Below are 21,073 nucleotides of genomic sequence, written 5' to 3' on the forward strand. Positions count from 1 at the left end.
AAAGGAGTGATATTTGATTTCTTCCAGTCCTCAGGAACCACCCTCCCACCTTCAATTGCCACATTTCAAATATTACCAAGAATGGCCTTACAATTACACTGGCCAGCTCCCTCAGCACTTGTGGATGCACCCTATCAGGTCCCATAGGCTCTGATCATCCTCTGACAGGGGTAAACTTGGAGCAATGAAGATTTTCTCAAGAGTGTCAGGGTCCTGAGCTGGTGTTACCAGCACAGACCAAGGCAAAGAAAACACCAAATACCTCAGCCTTTTCCACATCTGTCACCACAACCCTTGCCCCTTGTGCAGCAGACCCATGTTTTCTCTAGCCTCCCTTTACTACTTATCTACTTGTAGAATTTTTTCTTGTTGCCCTTCATGTCTCTTGACAGACTCAGCTCTAGGTGAGTTTGGGCTTTCCCTGTACACTCAGTGTCTCTGCCTCTGAGGTGCCCTGGATGCCTCTCTGCACCTAACCCTGCTTCCATTTTTGTACACTTTTTTACATCCAAGTTCTGTCAGAAGCAATTTGTTCATCCACGAAGGCCTTCTCCCACCTTTGCTTGAATTCCTGCCTGTCAGGGTGAACCATTCTTAAGCTTAAAGGACATGATCCTTGAATATCAACCAGCTCTCAGGTCATGGAATTGGACAGATGACTGACGTATGTCCCTTCAAACTGAACCCTTCTATCCTGAACATCTCTTTTCTCCAGGGCAGTGTCTCATGCAATTCTTTCAAGCAGATCCCAGAGGAGGCCCAAGTCTCCTCTCCTGATGGCCACGAATGGCATCCTGCTTTTTGCCCTGCTTCCTCCTTTCAGAATTCTGAACTGCACTATCTCATGATCACTGCAGCTGAGGCTTTCCCCAACCTTTGCCTCCCCAATCAATTATTGTCCGTAGAAAAGCCAGGTCCAGCAAAGCACCTCTCCTCATCAGCTCCTCAATCACCTGTGTCAAAAAGTTATCAGTGCACTTCAGAAAGCTTCTGAATTGCTTGTGCTCTGCAGCACTCTCCCTCCAGCAGATATTGCAGTGATTAAAGCTCCTCATGAACACCAGGGCCTGCAAATGTGAAGCTTCTTCCAGCTGTCAAAAGATGTTGTCTACTTCCTGATAAAGCAGTCTACAGCAGATGCCTACTACAGCATCATCTACGTTGCTCTGCACTTTAAACCTAACCCATAGAGTCTTAGCTGGTACTAAAGCAAAACTGTCCCTAGGAAAAATTCCATACATTCTTGCTGCTCTCGTGTAAACAGCAATTTTTCCTTCTTGCCATCCTAGCCTGTCCTTTCCAAAGAGCCTGTATCCACTGACTGCAACATTCCACTGGTACAAACCATCCCACCATGTTTCTGTGATCCCAGTGAGATCACAGTCCTAGTACTGCACACATATCTCTTAAATCCTCCCGTCTGTTCCCCTTGCTGCATTTGTTAGCATGTAGGCACAGTGGCAAAGTTGTGCTGATGTTCCAGAAAAGGTATGAGAACTTCCCCCATAAGACTATCCTCTCCACATTCCTCATTTGCATGCACACACTTGCGACCCCCTGCTACCCTGCTCTTTGGTTTCAAGGTCTCTCTTGACCACATCACCCTGCACCTTTTGCTTACTAACCTGGTCTGCCACTTCCTCAACTGTGTGGAACCCAGTCACACCCTCAGCTGTGGGGCACAGTCCTCCCCTGATGTTCTTAGTTTAAAGGTATCCTCTGTTTCTGTATCCAAGATACACTATACAAACCTAGTACTGACAAATTCAGACAAGTATTTGTATTTTAAAGCATATTAATAACAATAAAATCCAGTTGTGTCACCACTAGTCATTATTTCCATAATATGAATTCAATAAGTCATGTCAAATACATTGTATTTAAGATTCAACTCAAAATAAGGCTGTGGTACTTTCTGAAAATACATCTATTTCAATTTTCTGTTTGCTCCACAACTGTTGGGAGTAGAAAGGAAAAATAAGAGACAAAAGGATGGTGTCTCTTTTTCAATTATGAGAAAGAAAAGAACAATAACAATTTCCATAATTTTGCCTTACATTAGGAATTTAGGAAATCGTAACCCATGAAGCTCCTATAAGGACAAAATAATAGGACTTTACTCATTTCTGCATCCCTTAAGATGTTTTTTTCCCTTTTATTATGTTCTTGTGTATCTTTCTGACATTAACCGCAGTTATTTGAAAAGTGACATCCACATCACTTTTGGATGAAGGCTTTATTTCCAGATCTTCTCATTCAAGTTTGAAACAGCTACGCAAGTAAGTACAGTCCTCACTTCTACAAGTTTTATCACATTCTGTTCAATTTTCCATGCTCAACCACTGTGAAGCAATGTATTTCCAGGCACATGGTAGAGAGTCACTGTTGAACCAATCCCTCTTACAGATTACACACCTATGTTCACTTTCCCTCCATAGAGCATAGACTGTGCGCTGCATCTCTATCAGGCTTTGCAGAGCTGCATGAGTAATACAACATGATATTCAATGGCACAAGAAAGGTTGAGATTTTGAGCACAATACTTTCTGTGTTAGCTTATATAACAGTCAATACTCAGAGAATCATCTTATGGCTTACAATGGCCAGCTTTTACTCATCAAAAATCTGAACTAATTTGGTATTTGAATGTTTCAGTCCAAATGCAGATTCACCTTGGTATGATCCTACATTTAAACCATTCTGAACAGTAGGTGTTTTCTTCTAATGGGTAAATTTTAATCAACTCTCATAAATTTTTTTTCAAAAAAACTGCTGTCCACACACAATGCGAGACTGCTCTAGTACAACAGCCAACCTGCCGTGAACAGGCTTAGAAGAAAAAAAAAAAAAAATCAGACCATGTAAGAAAACATGCTCCATTTTTAAATGGGTGACGTAAGTCTGCTAATTTGACAGTGGCTGAGGAATGCTTTGTAAAAGGAACTTGAGTGAGGACTCTAAATCCAAGGTGTTTATGGAAGAAAGATAAAGACTATTTTAAAGGGTTTCAGAGAACTAAGAAATCTAGAAAAAACCCTCACACTAGAATACAAAGGAGTGGATCCAGTAAAATACCAGCAGATAGCTAAGATTAAGTTTAAGAACAGATACACTTGGCCAGACATTCATGGCTTCATATGGTCATATGACAACACCTGATATTCAGAACTGCTCAGCTAAGGTACTCAGTTTCTAAGCACCTACAGTGCAATTTCCAATGGCATACAAATAGGGATGATGAGGAAAGAACATGAAAAAAAAAAAAAAAAAAAAAAAAAAAAATTCACTTACCCTGGCAGGAGTGATTGTGGAGTTGGCGTTGGCCCATTCAGGGCATACAGGCTGATGCTGCTGATCCCACTGCTCCCCATGCTGCCAGAACTCTGGGCAGACTGAGCACTGCGGTCTTGGTAATTCAATGGAAGGCTTTGAGGCCTGGCATAGTAATAAGGAGTTGAGTGAGCATCCCGTGGCAATGCTTGAGCAAAAAGCGTGGCATAACTCGATACCTGAAAAGGAAAGGATTTGAAAAGGGAGGAATAGAAAGAAAAGATTTCTGAATTGCTTTGTCATGTCTTTAGTTAACAGGAGTGTATTATTCAAGAACGCACAAAAATAACTTAAGACCATGTTTATGCAAGAAATTTGTTGTTACAATTAATGACAAAAAAGCAAGTCCCTTTCAGTGAGCAGAAGTACTGTTAGCAATATAGCTTATTTTTGCCAGCAGATTTTCTTTAGCAATAGCTGCAAAAAGCACTTTGGTGCTAGCAGAGCTGCAATCAAAGGAGGAATTTTGCTTTCCCTACTTCATTTCAAACTCATTAGCACATGAGCAGACATTACACCGCCAAAGAGAAAGCAAACAAAACCCCCCACCCATCTAATAAAGTCACAACTTCAGCTACAGATGTTGGGCAGCTCCTATTTTTATATTTATGTAGTATACAAAAATTACACAGAAAAAAAATTGCAGATACTTGTGTCAAGTGTGTTCTTCCTTTCAGCCTCACACACAAACACCACAAATACAACCTGAGGTGTTGGCTAAGTCTGGATAGTGATTCTTAATGACATCTAAACTAAGTGACGCACATTTACGGTTTCTCAGAAGTAACACGAGGTCTCCTCACCCACCTTGTTAGACTGCTTACGTGGATCTTCACTAAGGCTAAGCAGGAGGTAGAGTATTGACCATTTGTTTTTCAAAATGCCCTTTAAAAAAAGATGAAGACAAACAGAAATTAGTTTAACTCTTGATAATAATAGATTTTTTTTTTTAATTATCCAGCCTAGTAACATGTACACATATAAATCAACTTTCTACATAAATAAGACCAACTCAGGTCCACATACTTGGGGAATGGGCAGTGCAGCCTCTGTACTGTTAATTTTAGGAATTTTCTCCACTGTGATGAAATCATAAACTCCCACCTGCTGAGATCAGCAATGACACTCAAAATTCATAGCTACTACGGAAGAGGTTTATACAGAGCGGAATTTTTACCAACATTCCGACACACTCTCACCATTTAAAACATCTCAGATGTGGATGCTATTCTAACCTAAAGACGAAGGAAAACTCTTGGTACAATTTTAAGCAAAGAACTCTTTTCTCCACTTAGCCCTTCACTCTCCTTTACAGGGATGCTTCAAAGGTTTGAGGGTTTCAGTTTCTATTACTTTATATGCCATTTAAGAGTGCTAACAACATTTTCACAGCTTAAGATAGAGACACTGTTAACATGAAACTTGAGGAATATGCAGTATAATCTCTAGCAAAGAGACAAATAGACAGAAACATACAGACTGTTAGAATAACATTCTTAGCAGCTTTAGATCTCAGCAGAAAGCTTACCAGCAGAAGACAGAACAATGCAAAAACCCAAGCTACAAGAACACTATGAAGATAAGAGTTATGGCAAATATTAAAATGTTTTATTTTAGATACACATATGTTTCTAGATGTTACTCTCTAGTTCTGTGATGCTAACAATAGCACCTGAATTGATCAGGGACACAGACCCTTACAATGGACATTAAATAGTGGAGTAAGTCAAAGAAATTCTTACAAGTTCCCTGGCAATATTGATCAAGCTATGGTCTGGAATACTAAACAATGTTGAATATAAAGGAAACTTCAGTCATACCAAGATTTAACAAAGATTCCATCCCTTATGAAGCAATGTAATTCAGTGCTATTAGTCTTGCAAAAAGCATTTTCAAGGTCACTTTGAAATTCTCTTTTTTAAACACATTTTCATTCTCATCTTTTTCTATATTTCTATTTCTCTAGAAATTATGTATTTTGTGTGTATATGTTACATGGTAGAAGAATTTTGGCCACAGAATATTTATTTCTTCAGGACAGAGTCCACTAACCAAACCTACCAAAGTTCTATATTGTTATATAAGACTAGAAAGAGACATTCTATATTATTATGTAGAGCAGAAGTCTATTACCTTCCCCTTTGATCTAAAGCAGAGGTATTGAATCCGTTGCAAATAACCAATGCAGCAACTCATTAACAACCAGTGAAGAAGGCACAGCAACATCACTGCGTCTTCTACTGGCCAGGATAGAGTAAGTCTAAGTGTTTCAAGCATGGTTTGCTCAACTGGCAAGCTGCCACTTAAATAAGCACTGACCTCCTTTTCTCTTTAGAGTAATGGATGAAATTAAGTTAAAACAGATTCACACAAGCTTTTTTCCTCTTTTTCCTAGTCACTTTCAAAAGAATTGCTGGAGGAAGAAAAAGCCTCATTGACTCAGAAAACACACATTGATTCTGTGCCCTCTCCTAAGCTCATGGGGAAAAGAAATGATTGTCCACCATTAGTAGTAAACCTCACAGCAGACTGAAGAATAACTGGTAGAGTGAACTTTAAAGAAGGCAGTGTTCAGATACCATTTTGTGTACACAAGATGCTAGCACCAAAAATATATAAAAAAAGACAGAAAGTTCAAAGAACCTCAAACATTTGAGCAGGCAGCAAAATATGAGGAGATAGCTGATGCAAGCTTGTACAACATTTGGAAGAATAACCTAACTGCTACAAACACAGACAAGGCATTTTGTTTCAAAGTTTACAGCCATCATGCTCTGCAGCTATATTGCTTGCCAAATGCAACGGTACGGCAACGTAGTACGTAAGCTACAGAGACACGTTACAGAAAAACTGTATTAAAAAGCAAGATCACATAGTGTAAAGCATGCAAGAAGAGGCTGAAACCAATGGCTGCTGAGGTTATCGGAACAGATGCCTGCAAGCCAGTGACACTTCTTTCACTGTACAAACCCATAGGTTAAGGAAAACAGGAAGAGTTGCACAGTAACTTTAGCTCCAAGCACTAACAAACTAATGGGTAAGTTAAGTATGGATGAGAGGAGGGACAGAACTGGGTTCTAACTAGTCATACTCTCCAGAGAATCACTTTCTTGTAATCTTAAAATCTTACTCTTATCCTGCATATCTCAGCAATTATCTATACATAATTAATAAAGAGCAGAACAGATCAAAACATTTATCCTAAATACAAAGAGCAAAATAATGACAAATTTTCTGTTATATAGAAAATGTCACCTTTAATTTTTGGTGTCAAAAATCAGATATGTACAAATGACAACTGGGAATCTTATTTTATTACTGTCCACCATATTCTGTCTTGCTATATATTCAATTTCATGGAGAATCCAGAACAGATTAGCAGGAGCTATTTTTTACCTACCTCAGCTAAATTTCTATCCTCACATCTTCCCCCCCTTTCACCTGCTCCATGTTCCTGTATCATGGGCTTTCTATACACTAACAACTTTTGTCAGAATATCAACATGCAGTATTCTTTGATTAACACTGACGTTAGCAGAACCATCAAAGTCAGCAAACCCTTAACCTTCAATATTAAAGACTTGGAGCACTTCAAAATTCACAAGCATGAGGACTCTTTGAAACCTAGGTTAATAAAAATCAATATATTTGCAAGGCATTGCTGTAAAATAAATGACAGTGAGAAAAATCATCAGTTTTACATATAAAATGAACATTTCTATTTTTGCACAGTTCCTTCCTTCATGTGCAGTGTCCCTTCATGTAACTGGACTCAAACTAGAAACATATCCTTTATTCTCATCTGATTTACAATTAAATTCAAATTAATTTCTAATTAATAGCAAGCATCTCATTGTAAAAAAAAAAAAAAAACAAACAAACCCAAAACACAACTCGTAAACTTTTTCACAAAAATTACAATATAGTTGAGGTTGGAAGGCATCCCTGAAGATCATGTAGTGCAACCCCTCTGCTCAAAGCAGGATCGTCTAGAGCAGGTTGCCCATGACTGTATCCAGTCAGGTTTTGACTGTCTCCAAGGATGGAGACTCCACAACTTCCCCAGACAATCTGTACCAGGATTCAACCCTCCTCTCAGTAAAAATATTGTTAATGACCCAAGCACTCTCCAGAAAAACTCTGTCAGAAGGATATATGTGTGCTTTCAGTTTCTTTACTCTTTATGCATTTTATTACACTACCTGTGAACTGAGTTTTCTGTAGAGTTCTGAAAACAAAGCAGCATCTGCCTCCCTTCTTTGTCGCACAACTATTAAAAAAAAAGATTAAAAATTTAATAAGTACAATAGACATGTCTGAAATCATATATTTGTGGCAAATTGGAAAATGCATCCAAGAAAGCCTAATAATGCTTAACTGTTTCACTCTATTTACTCATACAGTTTTGCCTGTTTTCTTGTTATCTGCATTCAGCCTTGAAAATTCTTGCATCAGAAACAATGCAGTATAAGTATCTGGTTTGCTTAGAGCAATCAAAATATAGACATTCTAAAAAAGTGCCCGTTTGAAGTCTAGTCTGCCATTCTGTAGGTTTAGGGAATTAAAACATAACTGAAAGCAGATATGGGTTAAAGAATGCTATAAAGCCCTTCACAAAACTAAGTGCAACTGTTCCTATTTCAGGCAATAAAAGCAAGAAACAAAAGTAGTAATGCCACTTGCTCAAAGCCAAGCAGAATTTCAAGGCTACACATCTTTTATATATTAAGAAAAGTAACAGTCTCAATCACTGCCAGTTACCTAACAAAAGTCTTTGCTCAGAGGAAAAACATCTTCTAGCTTTAAGATGTCTTCAGAAAAGCCATGTTATATCAGAAAGAACCATGTTTCAACAACAACAAAAATAAAGATAAAACAAAGAAATCTGAAGAAATCTTAATAATAAAAAAGTGCTATTAATATTAGAAATGTTAATTAGCATCAAAAAACCTTCACCAAATAAGTCACTTCCTGCACAGTAACTCCAAAATAAATGTAAAGGTAGAAGTCAGTCACTTGTTACATGACAACTAAGATCAGCCTGCAAGCTGAAGTTGGGGAGAAGGAAGATGAGGGAGACAGCCTTCTTCAAAACTCCTGGCAATAGACCCAAAGAATATATGGTGTTCTCTCTAGTGCTAGCCAAAGCATGTAGAAACTCATCCTGCAGAAAGTGTATACTGTAGACTGCAGTGTTTTGGAGTTGTATATAGAGAAATTCTCATGGGCTTATTGGCCTATCAGCAAGTCATGGAAGCCCTGCATTAGCAAATAATACATGTGTACTTTAAAACAGTTACAACCACTAACTTCTGTTACCCTAATTCAATCTCCCTGACTGAATATTCAAAGCTCAAATTTGAAGCTTTAATTTAATTAGCACACTTCAAGTAATTGTTTCTGGACATTCTACTGTAGAGCAGATCATCTGCTGAAAGCAGTATTTGGCTTTTCAAGAAGAATGCATCACATCCCTATTGGATTCACACAGTGCAACACCTGGAGCAGCACAGAGCACAGTGGAATGTAACTGCAACATAACTTACACTGTCACAGTCTACTGTTTTGGTTTTGAAATCGTGTTGCAGAAAACTTGTAGAGAAACTGAAGGCAAGAAATATCAGGTAAGTCACAAACAATTCCATCGATTCCCAGGATGCTCATTCAACAAGTTTCACACAGGTGCTCATGAAGTTAATTGTGCCAAACTGTAACATCACAGAAATATCAGTCTTCTAAAAAGAAGTATAAATTCATAAAGTCTGAGTACTATTAAATTGAAAGAAGCACAATATTAAATGCTCTTTATTTTCATGGTGTCTGAGATACAATTAAATGGCAGCAAGGGAAGTCTAAGCCGAGCATTCAGAAAAATCTAAGCTATGAATACAAATAGCCACTCAGGCATATTAACTAGGGAATTAATGGAAATTCCATCATGAGATTTTCAGGAGGTGAGCATTAATAACAGATTATATAATCATCTGTGAGGCAGAGTTGTCCCATTTTCAGAGGAATAAACCAATCAACTTCTTGAATAACCTCCATTCCCATTTCTAAGAAGAAAGAAAAATGTACTTACGTTCCTTCTTGATTTTCTCAGCTACAAGAAATTCATCCCGTTCAACAGTGGGAGCAAAGTTGCTTCCAATAACTCTCACTGCATACTGAAACTGTTGGGCTGCATCAGCTGAAAGAAAAAAGGAACACTCTCTCAGTTAAGCAGACTGTTAAAGTTCTATTAAAATCTAAAAGTTAGACATGAGATTACATTGCTATGGCTGAATCTGGTGCAAATGTACCTGGCTTAGATCAGATATTATACTATAATACTTAGACATATTTCTAACCAGAGGGCAGTAAAGGCCAGTTTACCCATGAGCTATCAATGGTATACTTCAAACATACTCACCTGTATACACTCTGTAAAATAACTGCACTTAATTTTTTAAATAAGTCTTTCCTATTCTGTGCTGATGGAAGAGACACTTAGGCCTACCCAGTTACCGGAGAGCATTAGCACACTTCAGCTGGCTCTGCTCTTCCCCACAGACTGAAATGCTGTGAGGCTTGGCACAAAGTCACACAATTCAGCTCACACATAACAATAATACAGTCATGTTCAGCAGGAACACTCTCTCACCACCCACCTGAATTGCATTATCCTACCCATGGATCTTCACTCAGATATCCAGAACACTGTCATACCAGTTTGAATCATACCAGTTTGAATGTTGGTTTTAGGTTTGGTTTTGTTTTGCGTTTTAAACAGTTTACATGGTTTCACCACTTAGGTTCAAATCTAGCTCAGAGATATCGGCATCATATCCCAGTGCGTAATGTACTAATAATCTACTAATGTAGAGGTCACAAGCTAGCAACCTCCACTACTCCTTCCTCATGCAATTCTATTTTTAATACTGCTGCTGAACAGTACTGTTTTTGTGCAAGTAACTGTGCTGTCTGGGAAGATTAACAGTCTGGTAATGCTCAGTATTACTGCCTCTAGAGCACAGTCATATTCCTGTTTACTGACCTGAAAAATCAATCCATCAATTAACAACCATACGGACATGTCAAGTGCCCTTACAAAATGTCAGATAAATTTCTACTCCTCATATAGGAATAACTGTAATAACATGAGGGGAAAGGTATGTAAGAAAAAGCAAGTGTGAACGTATTGTGTCAGCTACTTGAATCCTTACACTTCCTGACTTCAAGAAAAAAAATAACCACCAAAACAATTCTGCATATTAAGTCTGTTTTGTATATAACAATTATGTGTGCAAATGCATCAGACTCCTCATGTTTTATTTAGTCAGTTAAGCAATCAACTTTCAGAGAAAACTGTAGAGCAATGCAGCAATGGTTCAGCCAAGGAAAAAGCAAAGATGCTGGCCTAGACCAATATGTACAAAAGGAAAAGAAAAATGGAATAGGGTAAAAGTCCACTAGAAGCAGAAATATTTTAAGCATTGAATCATCTCTTAAATTAACTAATATTTATAACTGGAAAAAAAAAATCACCTGAGAGATACTAGGAGTCAATTATTGGTTATATGCATTAAAATCTCCAGAAATGTATTGAAAGGAAAAACCTGAAATCAGAGCGTGTTACATTCTTTTTGAATACCTGTTTTTTACTGTCTTATCATATAATGCCACCCACTGGTTCTAATCTACTAGAATACAACTGTAGATCAGCAAACATTCACCAGTTCACACAAAGCAATACTTCATACAATCAGGAAAAAAAAATCTGCTCAGTCAGAATCATTCATATTTAACAGTGTTTGACACTATTGGCCTACAAAAGGAACAAGGGTATCATTCAACTTTCAAGGAAGAAAATGCCAATATCCAGACTACTGTAAGGTTGCAAATCTGCACGAGTTAAATGTTTCCCAGAAAGAATAGTTCTACTGTTGGATTAAGCAACCTTTCATTTTCACTAAGGACTTGAAAATACAAATCTAAAATAATTTAACAGTTCAGCTATTGATATCTTAAAGTGAACTGATGAACCAGGTGGAAGAGTGAAGTGTGAGGAAGTGTTTCTGAGTAATTCTTAAGTATAATGCATGTCATTACAGAAAATTTCAAGATTTCAAAAAATATTCTGCAAGGCCAATTAAAGTCAAATACTGGCACTAAGTTATCGCAAACAATAGTAAGAGTTTTGTCTTTCATTAATTCCTCAACTGTGTACCTAGCAGCAGTTAGGCCAGAGCTAGGCTTTTCCAGTAATTCTTAGTCATATTTTTTCGCATGTTGTTATAGTGACTTAATATGGGCTGCAAATTAAAACTAAAATTGCTAAAAGAGTTCCAGGCCAAGCACCTAGGATGAACTGAAGTCAGTAGAAGGATCAAGTGTTGATATCAAACTACTTTATCAGTTATGACATTAAACAAACTCCTTCACAAATTAGCCACCCAGTAACTGGAGACCATTAGCACACTTCAACCGGCTCTGCCCTTCCCCACAGCAGGAGAGAATGGATCTCCAGTAAACTAGTTCAATACAAATTATACAAAAATATAAAAAGAAAGAAGCATTTAAGAAAAAAAAAAAAAATAGATGTCTCTTAAAACAAAAAACCAAATAGATACACACACCTCAATCACAACAAAGCCACAAGAACTTCCCCCTACAGTTCCTCCTTGTTCACAGAATCGTCTAGGTTGGAAAGGACCTTGAAGATCATCCAGTCCAACCATTTACCTAACACTGGCAGTTCCCAACTACACCATATCCCTCAGCGCTATGTCAACCCGACTCTTAAACACCTCCAGGGTTGGGGACTCCACCACCTCCCTGGGCAGCCCATTCCAAAGCCTCACAACCCATTCTGTAAAGAAATGCTTCCTGACATCTAGTCTAAACCTTTCCTGACACAATTTGAAGCCATTACCTCTTGTCTTTTCACTTACTACTTGGTTTAAGAGACTCATTCCCAGTTCTCTGCAACCTCCTGTCCCCAAGAACAACGGCAAGTGACCACGAGATTTCTCCCAGCCGTTTATCGAAAGCTTCATCCACCTCACTGCTTTGGTTGGGGTGTCTATAGCAGACTCCCACAGCAAGATCTGCTTTATTGGCCCTTAATCCAAACACTCTCAACCCTGTTATCACTATACAGATTTCTGAGCTGTTCATTAGATGCATTATCCCAGTTTTCTAAGGAAAATTATGCTCTGAAATTAACTTCCATGTCCACCTGTACCACCTTATCCCTTAGGGATTGCCCTTGAATTTTATTTTATTTTTTATTTTTAAATACAAATTTGGTAGAGGTCTTAGGGACATCAAGTTCAACAGGTTTCATAGAAACCAGGGACTGGTAGAACAAACATCCAAACAACTCTCCACGGGGGAGAGATTGAAGCAAAAACTCAGTGGTTAAGTACTTCCTCTCATTTGCCTGAACAGAATTAGCAATCCCAGGTACTGCCTCCTGCCCAGACCGGAGACAGCAATAACAAAGGAACAGAGACCTGGAGGATGAGGGAAGAGACATTTCTGAAGAGAGCTACGGGGAATGAAAGTACAAACCTCAAAATAACAGAAGAAAATCATGGACTTTGTGTGTTTTTCAATCTGCCTCTGATATTATAGCTTTTAAAAGACTACCTGTGCTTCCAGTCCTGTTGTACAAGGAAATATTGATGGCAAGACTGAGAGAAAGAAACACATCTGCAAGTTTCTAGGCAGAAACCTTGAAGATTTAAACATAAGTCCTCAATTTAATAAAAAGCACAACAGATACATTATTAACAGTAAGTAGTAAGGTTTTTTCTTGTAATGGGGAAGTTTTAAGAAAGATATATAACCTTCTATAATAAACTTCTCTTTCAACACCAACCATAGCAAGACTAGTTAAAGCACAGAAACTTAGTATAGTCTTTTATATACTGCTCTAACAAGGCATCTGAGAAAGATCTCTAGTTGAAAGACAATTGCATCCAAAAAATTATCATTAAACCTGTTACACTACTAACAATATGGAACAAAATTTCTGCTCTTTACACATACAGATTTGCACTGGCAATTCAACAGCATCGTAGCAAGACTGGTTTTATACTATATTTTATGCCGATTTTAATGTTTTATTCATAAAAATTACAGCTTCTCTTTTACAAACAGAACTCCCTGCTGTGGAAGTTTCTTTGGCAGATTATTTCTTGTAAGTCTATAAAAGAACTTCAGTACCTAACATGATTAAACATAATACAGATATCTGTCCGTAAAATAAAGATTCACATAGTTTATAACTAATAGACACATCTAATTGCTTCCCTCCTCAAAGACAAACCATTAAAACAGCAGACAGGCTTAAAACACACAGCTGGCTATCTATGTATGTGCATATCCTTCTTCATTAAAAAGTGATTACGGCATGACTGTATTATGTAACAGCAAGGTCAACGTATCTGATGCATGAAACTGATGCAGCTGTTTGGGGGGCAAAAAAACACTTATCGTCACTTGTTTTCCAGAGGTCTGATCAGAGCAGTGAATAGAGACAGCCACTCCTCCTCAGACTTAAGTAATACCATCATACCAACACAACTAATGTTACTGATAAGCAGCCATACAGCTGAACAAGAAATCGCACTTGTGAATCACCAAAGATCTCACATTAAATTTTTAAAACTCTCTCCTTTGTGCATAGCAATCTATCAATAATTCAAAGATCTATACTCCACCCAGCCATTCAAACTTTCCTACAAACAATGAAGTACTAAAACGGAACTACTTCAAAAGGCAGATAACAGTACAAGTGTAGCATATGGAAAAAAATAGAAGCAATGCACAGGAAAATTTCAGTTGTAAAGAAAGTAAGGAGAAATAGGACAAAAGATTAAGTTTAAAGGAAAAGCTCAAGAGACTAAGAGACAATTGGCCAATATACTACCAAGAAGCCAGTATTTTAGAGGAAATGCTGAAAATCAGAAGTGTTTTGCTAAAAAGAAGATTCTAATATTACCTACAATTTTAGAAAGCAAACCGAAATTCACTTTACAGTCTTAAACATTTCTTTAAACATCATTGGCTACAAGTCCACTGAAGTTTGGGGTGGGGAGGCAAGGTAGCAATTGAAATTATGTTTTCAAACATAAATGTATCATGATTGTGAGAAATCTTGTTTCCTGGAAATAAGACATTTGGTTAATTTTTTCTGTAATCATAATTTCTAAACTATAGCGCAATTCTAAACTAAACAGTAATCACTTTTTTTCTTGAAAGACTTCGGAGATCAGCAAACTCTTCACTATCTCTTCTTCCAGTCAGCTGTCTGCCATCCCGCATGACAGTTTTGCTTAAACGCAGAAGCAAAATTATTGAAAAACAATTAACACTCTAAACCCCATTCAATGCTCTAGGGGTGGCACTGACCAGCTAACAATTACTGCAGCAAACTACTCAGATACAGATGCTGCCATCTAACACATGCTGAAGGGAAAAAAAAAAAACAAACATCTTTCCTGTTAAAAAGTGTTTGCTAAATACCTAATGTGCTCCTGTTTCAAAACTAAGCCTGGAAGAAAAGCTGTGGAACTTGAAGATATTCTTGAATATACCATAAACAGATACTGTGTTTGTCAACATAGTAATGCTGACGTACCTTCTCTGTTTTAACTATATCAGAAGTTTTACATCACTATGAATTATTACCTGGGGAAAAAAAAAAAACAACAATTGCATCAATATGATATCATATATTGATAAACTAAAATACTAGTCTAGAATGCCATTAGTGTTATTATTTTGGTTTTGAAGAGAATCTACATGCATTGTAAGCAAAACTGCTTGCTCCTGTAGAAAACAGTTTTGAGAAATGCAATTTTAGGACCAGCTGAGTTATGAAGTATTCCTGAAAAAATTTAGTTTTGCAACCATCTTCTGCTTTAGTCAACTATCTTAAACTTCTCTGTTGTATGTTCATTTCTTTCAGAAAGAAAAATAACAGTAAGAGCAAATTATAAAATTAAACATAAAAATATTCTGTTCGTGCAAGTTTTTATTTTAAGCATGTTAAGTCTAAAAACCCAACAAACCCACACAATAAAACTCATACCATACACTCCCATGTCTTTCCTTACTTTGAAATTGTCCACAAACTCTGAAGCACAGCAGAGGTAACAGAACTATTCTTAATTCTGGTAATATTGCTTGCTGGCTCTTGTTATAAAAAGTATCTGTCAGTAAACAAGATTTATCTGAGGAACAGCCCACTGGACTATTCAGCAACTCGGTCACACAATTTTCTCAGAACCTCCCCTCACTGAATTTTTGCCTAACCTGACAACTTGCATTTATTTCTGTTGCATAGGTAAAAATCCTCTCCTTTTGAATGAACTCTATACCTTCCCCCCACCATGAAATTTTAACATCTATTCCAATGGTTCAGAGCTTAAGAAAAGACCCAAAACAAACAGCAGTAATAAAACTGCTACTGACATCACACAGATTAAATTAAAGCCACAGTATGGACTTCAGGTAGCAAACTGCCCTCTGAAGACTGAAATACTACTTTCTAGATAGAGCATGCACGCCTCCAAAAGAATTCAGCACAATAATCTTTTTAGGATTCTAAACCAGATAGATATAGCTTGCATATTTAAAGCAATACCATTTGATTCCATTGGAGGCACTATTAGTTCTTACAACTGACAAGCTTGTACAGCAATAAAGTCTCTAAGACCAAGAGGTTTCTTAAAGACAGCTAAGAACAAGAAGCTTTTTGTCAGAAGGATTAAATTCACCATCCAAGAGGCATGCGTAACTGTTGGAATTAATAAGGGGAAAAAAAAAATAAATCACAAATTACTGCACAAGCAGGCAAGCTTTCTGCAAGATCACGTATCAGTGAGGTGTGGTGGATAGCCTAGTGAGTGAGTGAGGTGGATACCCTAGATAAACACAGAAAGATTGAGAATACAAACCCAGTACACTAGTTTGGTACACACTAGACCCCGTGAGGACATGAGGAAGAAACAGGTCAGCAATAGCTCCAACTGCAGAGTGCAGAGATCCCCAGCTAACCACAGCGGATGACTGCAGACACACAGCACCATGGGAAGCTACCTTTAAGCCCTTACTTGAGAACTGGCTGAAGCAGAGGAGCACAGGGCTTTCAAACCTTACTTCTTCCAAAAAAACCTGATCAGGTAGATATTTTTTTTTTAATTTTAAATAGAATTCTTCCACATAATTCTGCAGACCTTGCAATTAATTTCTCAGAGGAAGAGCTGTTTGCAAAAAAAGAGAAAGTAAGCCCATGCAGCTGACTCAGTTTAGAAACAAAGCAAGCCATCTACTTACTGGATGGCCTCAAAAAAGGGGTGAGAGCAGGATGATACATATACCACTGGGTGCCTCTGTAGTCACATTCCATCAAGGCACAAATTCACTTCAACATAAATCTTTAACAAGTGGAAAAGTGAAGGCCTTCTAAGGCCATCACAGGAAGAAGCAAAACAAGCCTTGATGGAGGTTTATGGACGACTTCATGCATGGGATTGCATAAAGTATACACGGATGCAGAGTAAGACCACTCATCCCACATTAGCTGTAAGGGCACTATTATGATACAGACATTATATAAATGGAATCCTTCAGATCCTTCTGAAGCCATCGCTTCCTCACAAACATAACAGAGCACAAGTGCCAAGCAGGAACATAGCCAAGTAGAACAAACATTGTGAAGTACAAACTCAGAGAACAACCATTAGATTGTTGAATCTCAACTCCTTTCCATTATTTACCCATTACATTTCTCCCAACTACTTCAGTACCTTTTATTTTACTAGAGCACTTATTACAGGAAGGTATGAAAAGGGATTTCAAGGAATTGAAGGAATTCACAGCAGGCTAACTACACAAATGGTTAAAGATGGCTGTTTGTACCTAGCTTCAGCTTCTTGATGCTAATTTTTACTAGAAGTTTCTCTAATAAATTTGAAGATCTCTTAAGTATCTAAACTTTTTACCTTAAACTCTGTAGAAGTAATTGAACATTATGAATTACTTACCGAAGACTAAACTGATTACACTTGTAAAGTTTGCTTCAAAAAAGAAAACGTGCATATACAAAGCAGCCTAACTTCATCAGTATGTAAGGAGGGGAGAAGCTGCATGTAGACTACTAACCACACACAAATACCATACTTCAAACTTACCCTGTGCTGAAACAGTAAGATGCTAAACAACTTCTCTGGTGCTTTCCTTACCACGTAGGGATACATGCATCTACCTCAACACATAGGATGCTGGTACTAACAAAATACCCTTATTGCCTTTATTTGTCCCATGGACATAGAAATGGGGGGGAGACAGGGAACAACCACCATACACACCTTTCAAGACTTTTTATCAGTCTCTATACACTTTAAATCAATAGCTGAGCTTATGACAAACTAACACACATACTACAGTTGACTGTTTCAAGGTAAGTCTTACATTAGAAGGGTGAGCCTTCAGTGCTAGAGTCCCTCATAACACAGGAATCAAGAGCAGGGTAGGGATGGGCTTCCTATCTGTTACATGCACAAAAATATGGGTGATGGTAAACGTAGCAGACAACCCACACTCTTTTTTTTTTTTTTTTTTTTTTTTTTTTTTAAGTTGTTACTTCAAAGAAGTCCTCAGATAACCCACAAGTGAACAGACATAGGCTACAGGTTGCCCACAGCAGTTTACCATGATTTTGGGAAAAATCTCCCCTTTCCTTAGTCACACAAATGATTTTAGTTACATTAGTAGAATCCCAGAGTACAGGAATAGGTTCAACATTTATTTCAAAAATCAGAGTTCTCTTGCATGTTTTCGCACACACTGTGTGCAAATAAACTTACTATTCCAGTCAGAAGAGACAAGATGTATAGATACAATGGCTTCAGAAAGAAGGCTAGATCCAAAGTTGATAGAAGTCAGCCACCTCTCTTCAATACTGATACCTTGATTGATAAATACAGAGGCTTCTGTTTCTATTCTCATGTTCTGTTTAAGTCCTATAAGCATCACAGACCTAGGTAAGATACTCAATAGTGAAAAACAAGCTTATACTGAGTTTAGACTGCAGTCCCTTTCAAACTTAAGAAAAAGAATCATAAAGAAAACCGGATTAGGCAATATAGAAATAATGTCCTCACAAAGGCCTCCACTACTCCAATAAAAGCAAGACAATCTCTTTTTCAAATTTCTTTTTTCTTTTTGGAAGCAAAACTAGCACAGTAATTTGAGATTTCTGGTAGCAAAAAGTCTGAAGTGCTCTTAAATAACAATGCACACCAACTGTATTAAAAAAAGTTTCCAAGGGATGTTAAAAGCAAGAAACAGTTTTAAAAGTAGAGCTATAATGGCACCTTAGAATTGTAGGCTGATGTGAAATACCCTTTAATATACAGTTAAACCAGTTGCTAAAAATACATGGTTACATAAAAACACAAGCGGTATTAAACAGTTTAGAAACTACCTTTGATTTGGCAGAGATAAAGGAAGAGTAGAAACTCGGCGCATCCTGATAATATCTCACATCAGGAATTCTTGTCACAGAATTATTATAGATTGACAATTCTGGAAATGGAAAATTTATGGTCTTGCAGAAGACTTAAAACATGCAATGGAGAGGGAAAGGGTTTTGAAAAATAAAAAAACACAGCAATCAACAGCTGTTGATAACAGAATCATTTAGGCTGGAAAAGACTCTTAAGGATCAAGATCAACTAATCAACAAACTGTTTCTGTGAAGGAGTCCCTACTCAACATTTCAATGAAGACAAAGATATTCCAACTTTTTACTAACTCTTCCAAGCTCCTCAAATGAATCACAGAATCAAAAAATGGTTTGGGTTGGAAGGGATCTTAAAGACCATCTAGTTCCACTCCCCGTGCCATGGGCAGGGACAACTTCCACTAGACCAGATTGCTCAAAGCCCCGTCCAACCTGGCCTTGAACACTTCCAGGGAGGGCGGAGCCACAGCTTCTCTGGGCAACCTATTCCAGTGTCTCACCACCCTCATTGTAAAAAATTCTTCCTTATGTCCAATCTAAACCTACCCTCTTGTAGTTTAAAACCGTTGTCCCTTGTCCTGTCACTTCAGGCCTTGGTAAACAGTCTGTCGTTCTTATAAGCCCTCTTTCAAGTACTGAAAGGCCACAGTAAGGTCTCTGCAGAGCCGTCTCTTCTCCAGGCTGAACCACCCCAACTCTCTCATCTTTCTTCAAATCAGGGGTCTTCCAGGCCTCTGACCATTTCCATGGCCCTTCTCTGCACCTGCTCTAACAGGTCCAAGTCTTTCTTATACTGGGGACACAGAGCTGGATGCAGTACTCCAGGTGTGATCTCACAAAAGCAGAGTAGAGGGGGACAGTCACCTCCCTTAACCTGCTGGTCACACTTCTCTTTATAGAGCTCAGGATACAGCTAGCTTTCTGAACTGCAAGCACACATCGACAGCTCATGTCCAATTTTTCATCCAACGTTATCCCCAAGTCCTCCAGTGTGTACTGATGTTGGGGATTGCCCCAGTGCAGGACCTCACACTTGGCCTTGTTGAATTTCATGAGGTTCACATGGGCCCACTCCTCAAGCCCATCAAGGTCCCTCTGGATGGCATCCCTTCCCTCAAACATATCAACTTCGCCACTCAGCTTGGTGTCATCTGCAAACCTGTTGATAGTGTACTCAATCCCACTCTTTATGTCATTAATAAAGATACTGACCAGCATCAGCCCCAACACAAACCCCTGATGAACACAGCTTGTTACTGATCTCCATTTCAACATTGACACATTGACTGCAACTCTTTGGATGTGGCCGTCCAGCCAGTTCCTTCTGCATCAAATAGTTCATCCATTAAACCTGTATCTTTACAACTTGGAGACAAGGATGGTATGTGAGACCATGAGATGCCATCTCAAACAGACAGAAACATATAGTTAGGCAGACAAATACATTTGCAACTTGTCACTCATTTCCTAGACTTCCAAGATAGCAGTAATTCACATATAGGCTATGTTTTAGTAAGTTTGAACTCAATTCTTTACAAAACATCAATACTCAAAATTATTAGTTACCCTCACAGAAATACCTAAAGGTAACCAGGAGTGACCTGTCAGAAGAGAGTGGCAAGGAGGGAGAAAAGAACACATAGAAGACTTAACATTCAGTGCTACCAAGGAATAAAGCCATCCCTCATACAAGAAAATAAGACACAGCAAATGCTATGGCATGAATTTGTCTAATGAGTAATGCTTATAAACAGAGCAATTTAAAGAGACTTAACAGGTGCACGTCTTCCTCTTCACCCTCCAACTGCTTACTAAAAACAGTTTTTGCCTTGATTGCAACAGATAGAAACACACAGACAAGCAAGAGATTCATTCCCTTGCTGGAGGATCACAGCAGCATCAAGACGTAAAAGGACCTGACAGACGTCAATGCTCGACTCGAGCAGACACCGGAGGGAGGCGGAGATGCCTGAACGCGTACACGAGCCCCCTCTGGCCGCAAACACCCCGGGAGCGGTGCCTCACTCCCGGCAAGAGGAGCGGCCACCGAGGCGCTCTGGGGGCGGAGGACACGGAGGCGCCTTAAGCTCACCTCCCGCCAAAGGCCCCCCGGCCGGCCGCCCGCAGCTCTGGCTCACGGGTCCGCTGCCACGACGGGCAGGCAGGCCTGGAGACCCAGGGCGGATTGTCCGGGCTGCCCACCCCCACCCCGCCGCAATCCCC

General features: G+C 38.5%; 1 protein-coding gene across 1 annotated transcript in view; it reads right to left on the reverse strand.

Annotated features, from left to right (window-relative positions):
* The window catches only part of TUBGCP3 (tubulin gamma complex associated protein 3), a 56,618-nt gene extending 36,550 nt beyond the window's left edge, over positions 1 to 20,068 (reverse strand). The window contains exons 1-5 of the mRNA XM_026845809.1: positions 19,762 to 20,068; positions 9,413 to 9,520; positions 7,533 to 7,600; positions 4,138 to 4,215; positions 3,292 to 3,509 (exon numbers count right to left, since the gene is read on the reverse strand). Of these exons, the coding sequence (XP_026701610.1) occupies positions 3,292 to 3,509; positions 4,138 to 4,215; positions 7,533 to 7,600; positions 9,413 to 9,520; positions 19,762 to 20,068 (779 nt within the window). The remainder of the gene's footprint in view (positions 1 to 3,291; positions 3,510 to 4,137; positions 4,216 to 7,532; positions 7,601 to 9,412; positions 9,521 to 19,761) is intronic.
* Between the last annotated feature and the right edge of the window lie 1,005 nt (positions 20,069 to 21,073).

This window comes from Athene cunicularia, assembly GCF_003259725.1.
Source record: "Athene cunicularia isolate RWA chromosome 1 unlocalized genomic scaffold, athCun1 chr1_part1, whole genome shotgun sequence".
Lineage (NCBI taxonomy): Eukaryota > Metazoa > Chordata > Aves > Strigiformes > Strigidae > Athene > Athene cunicularia.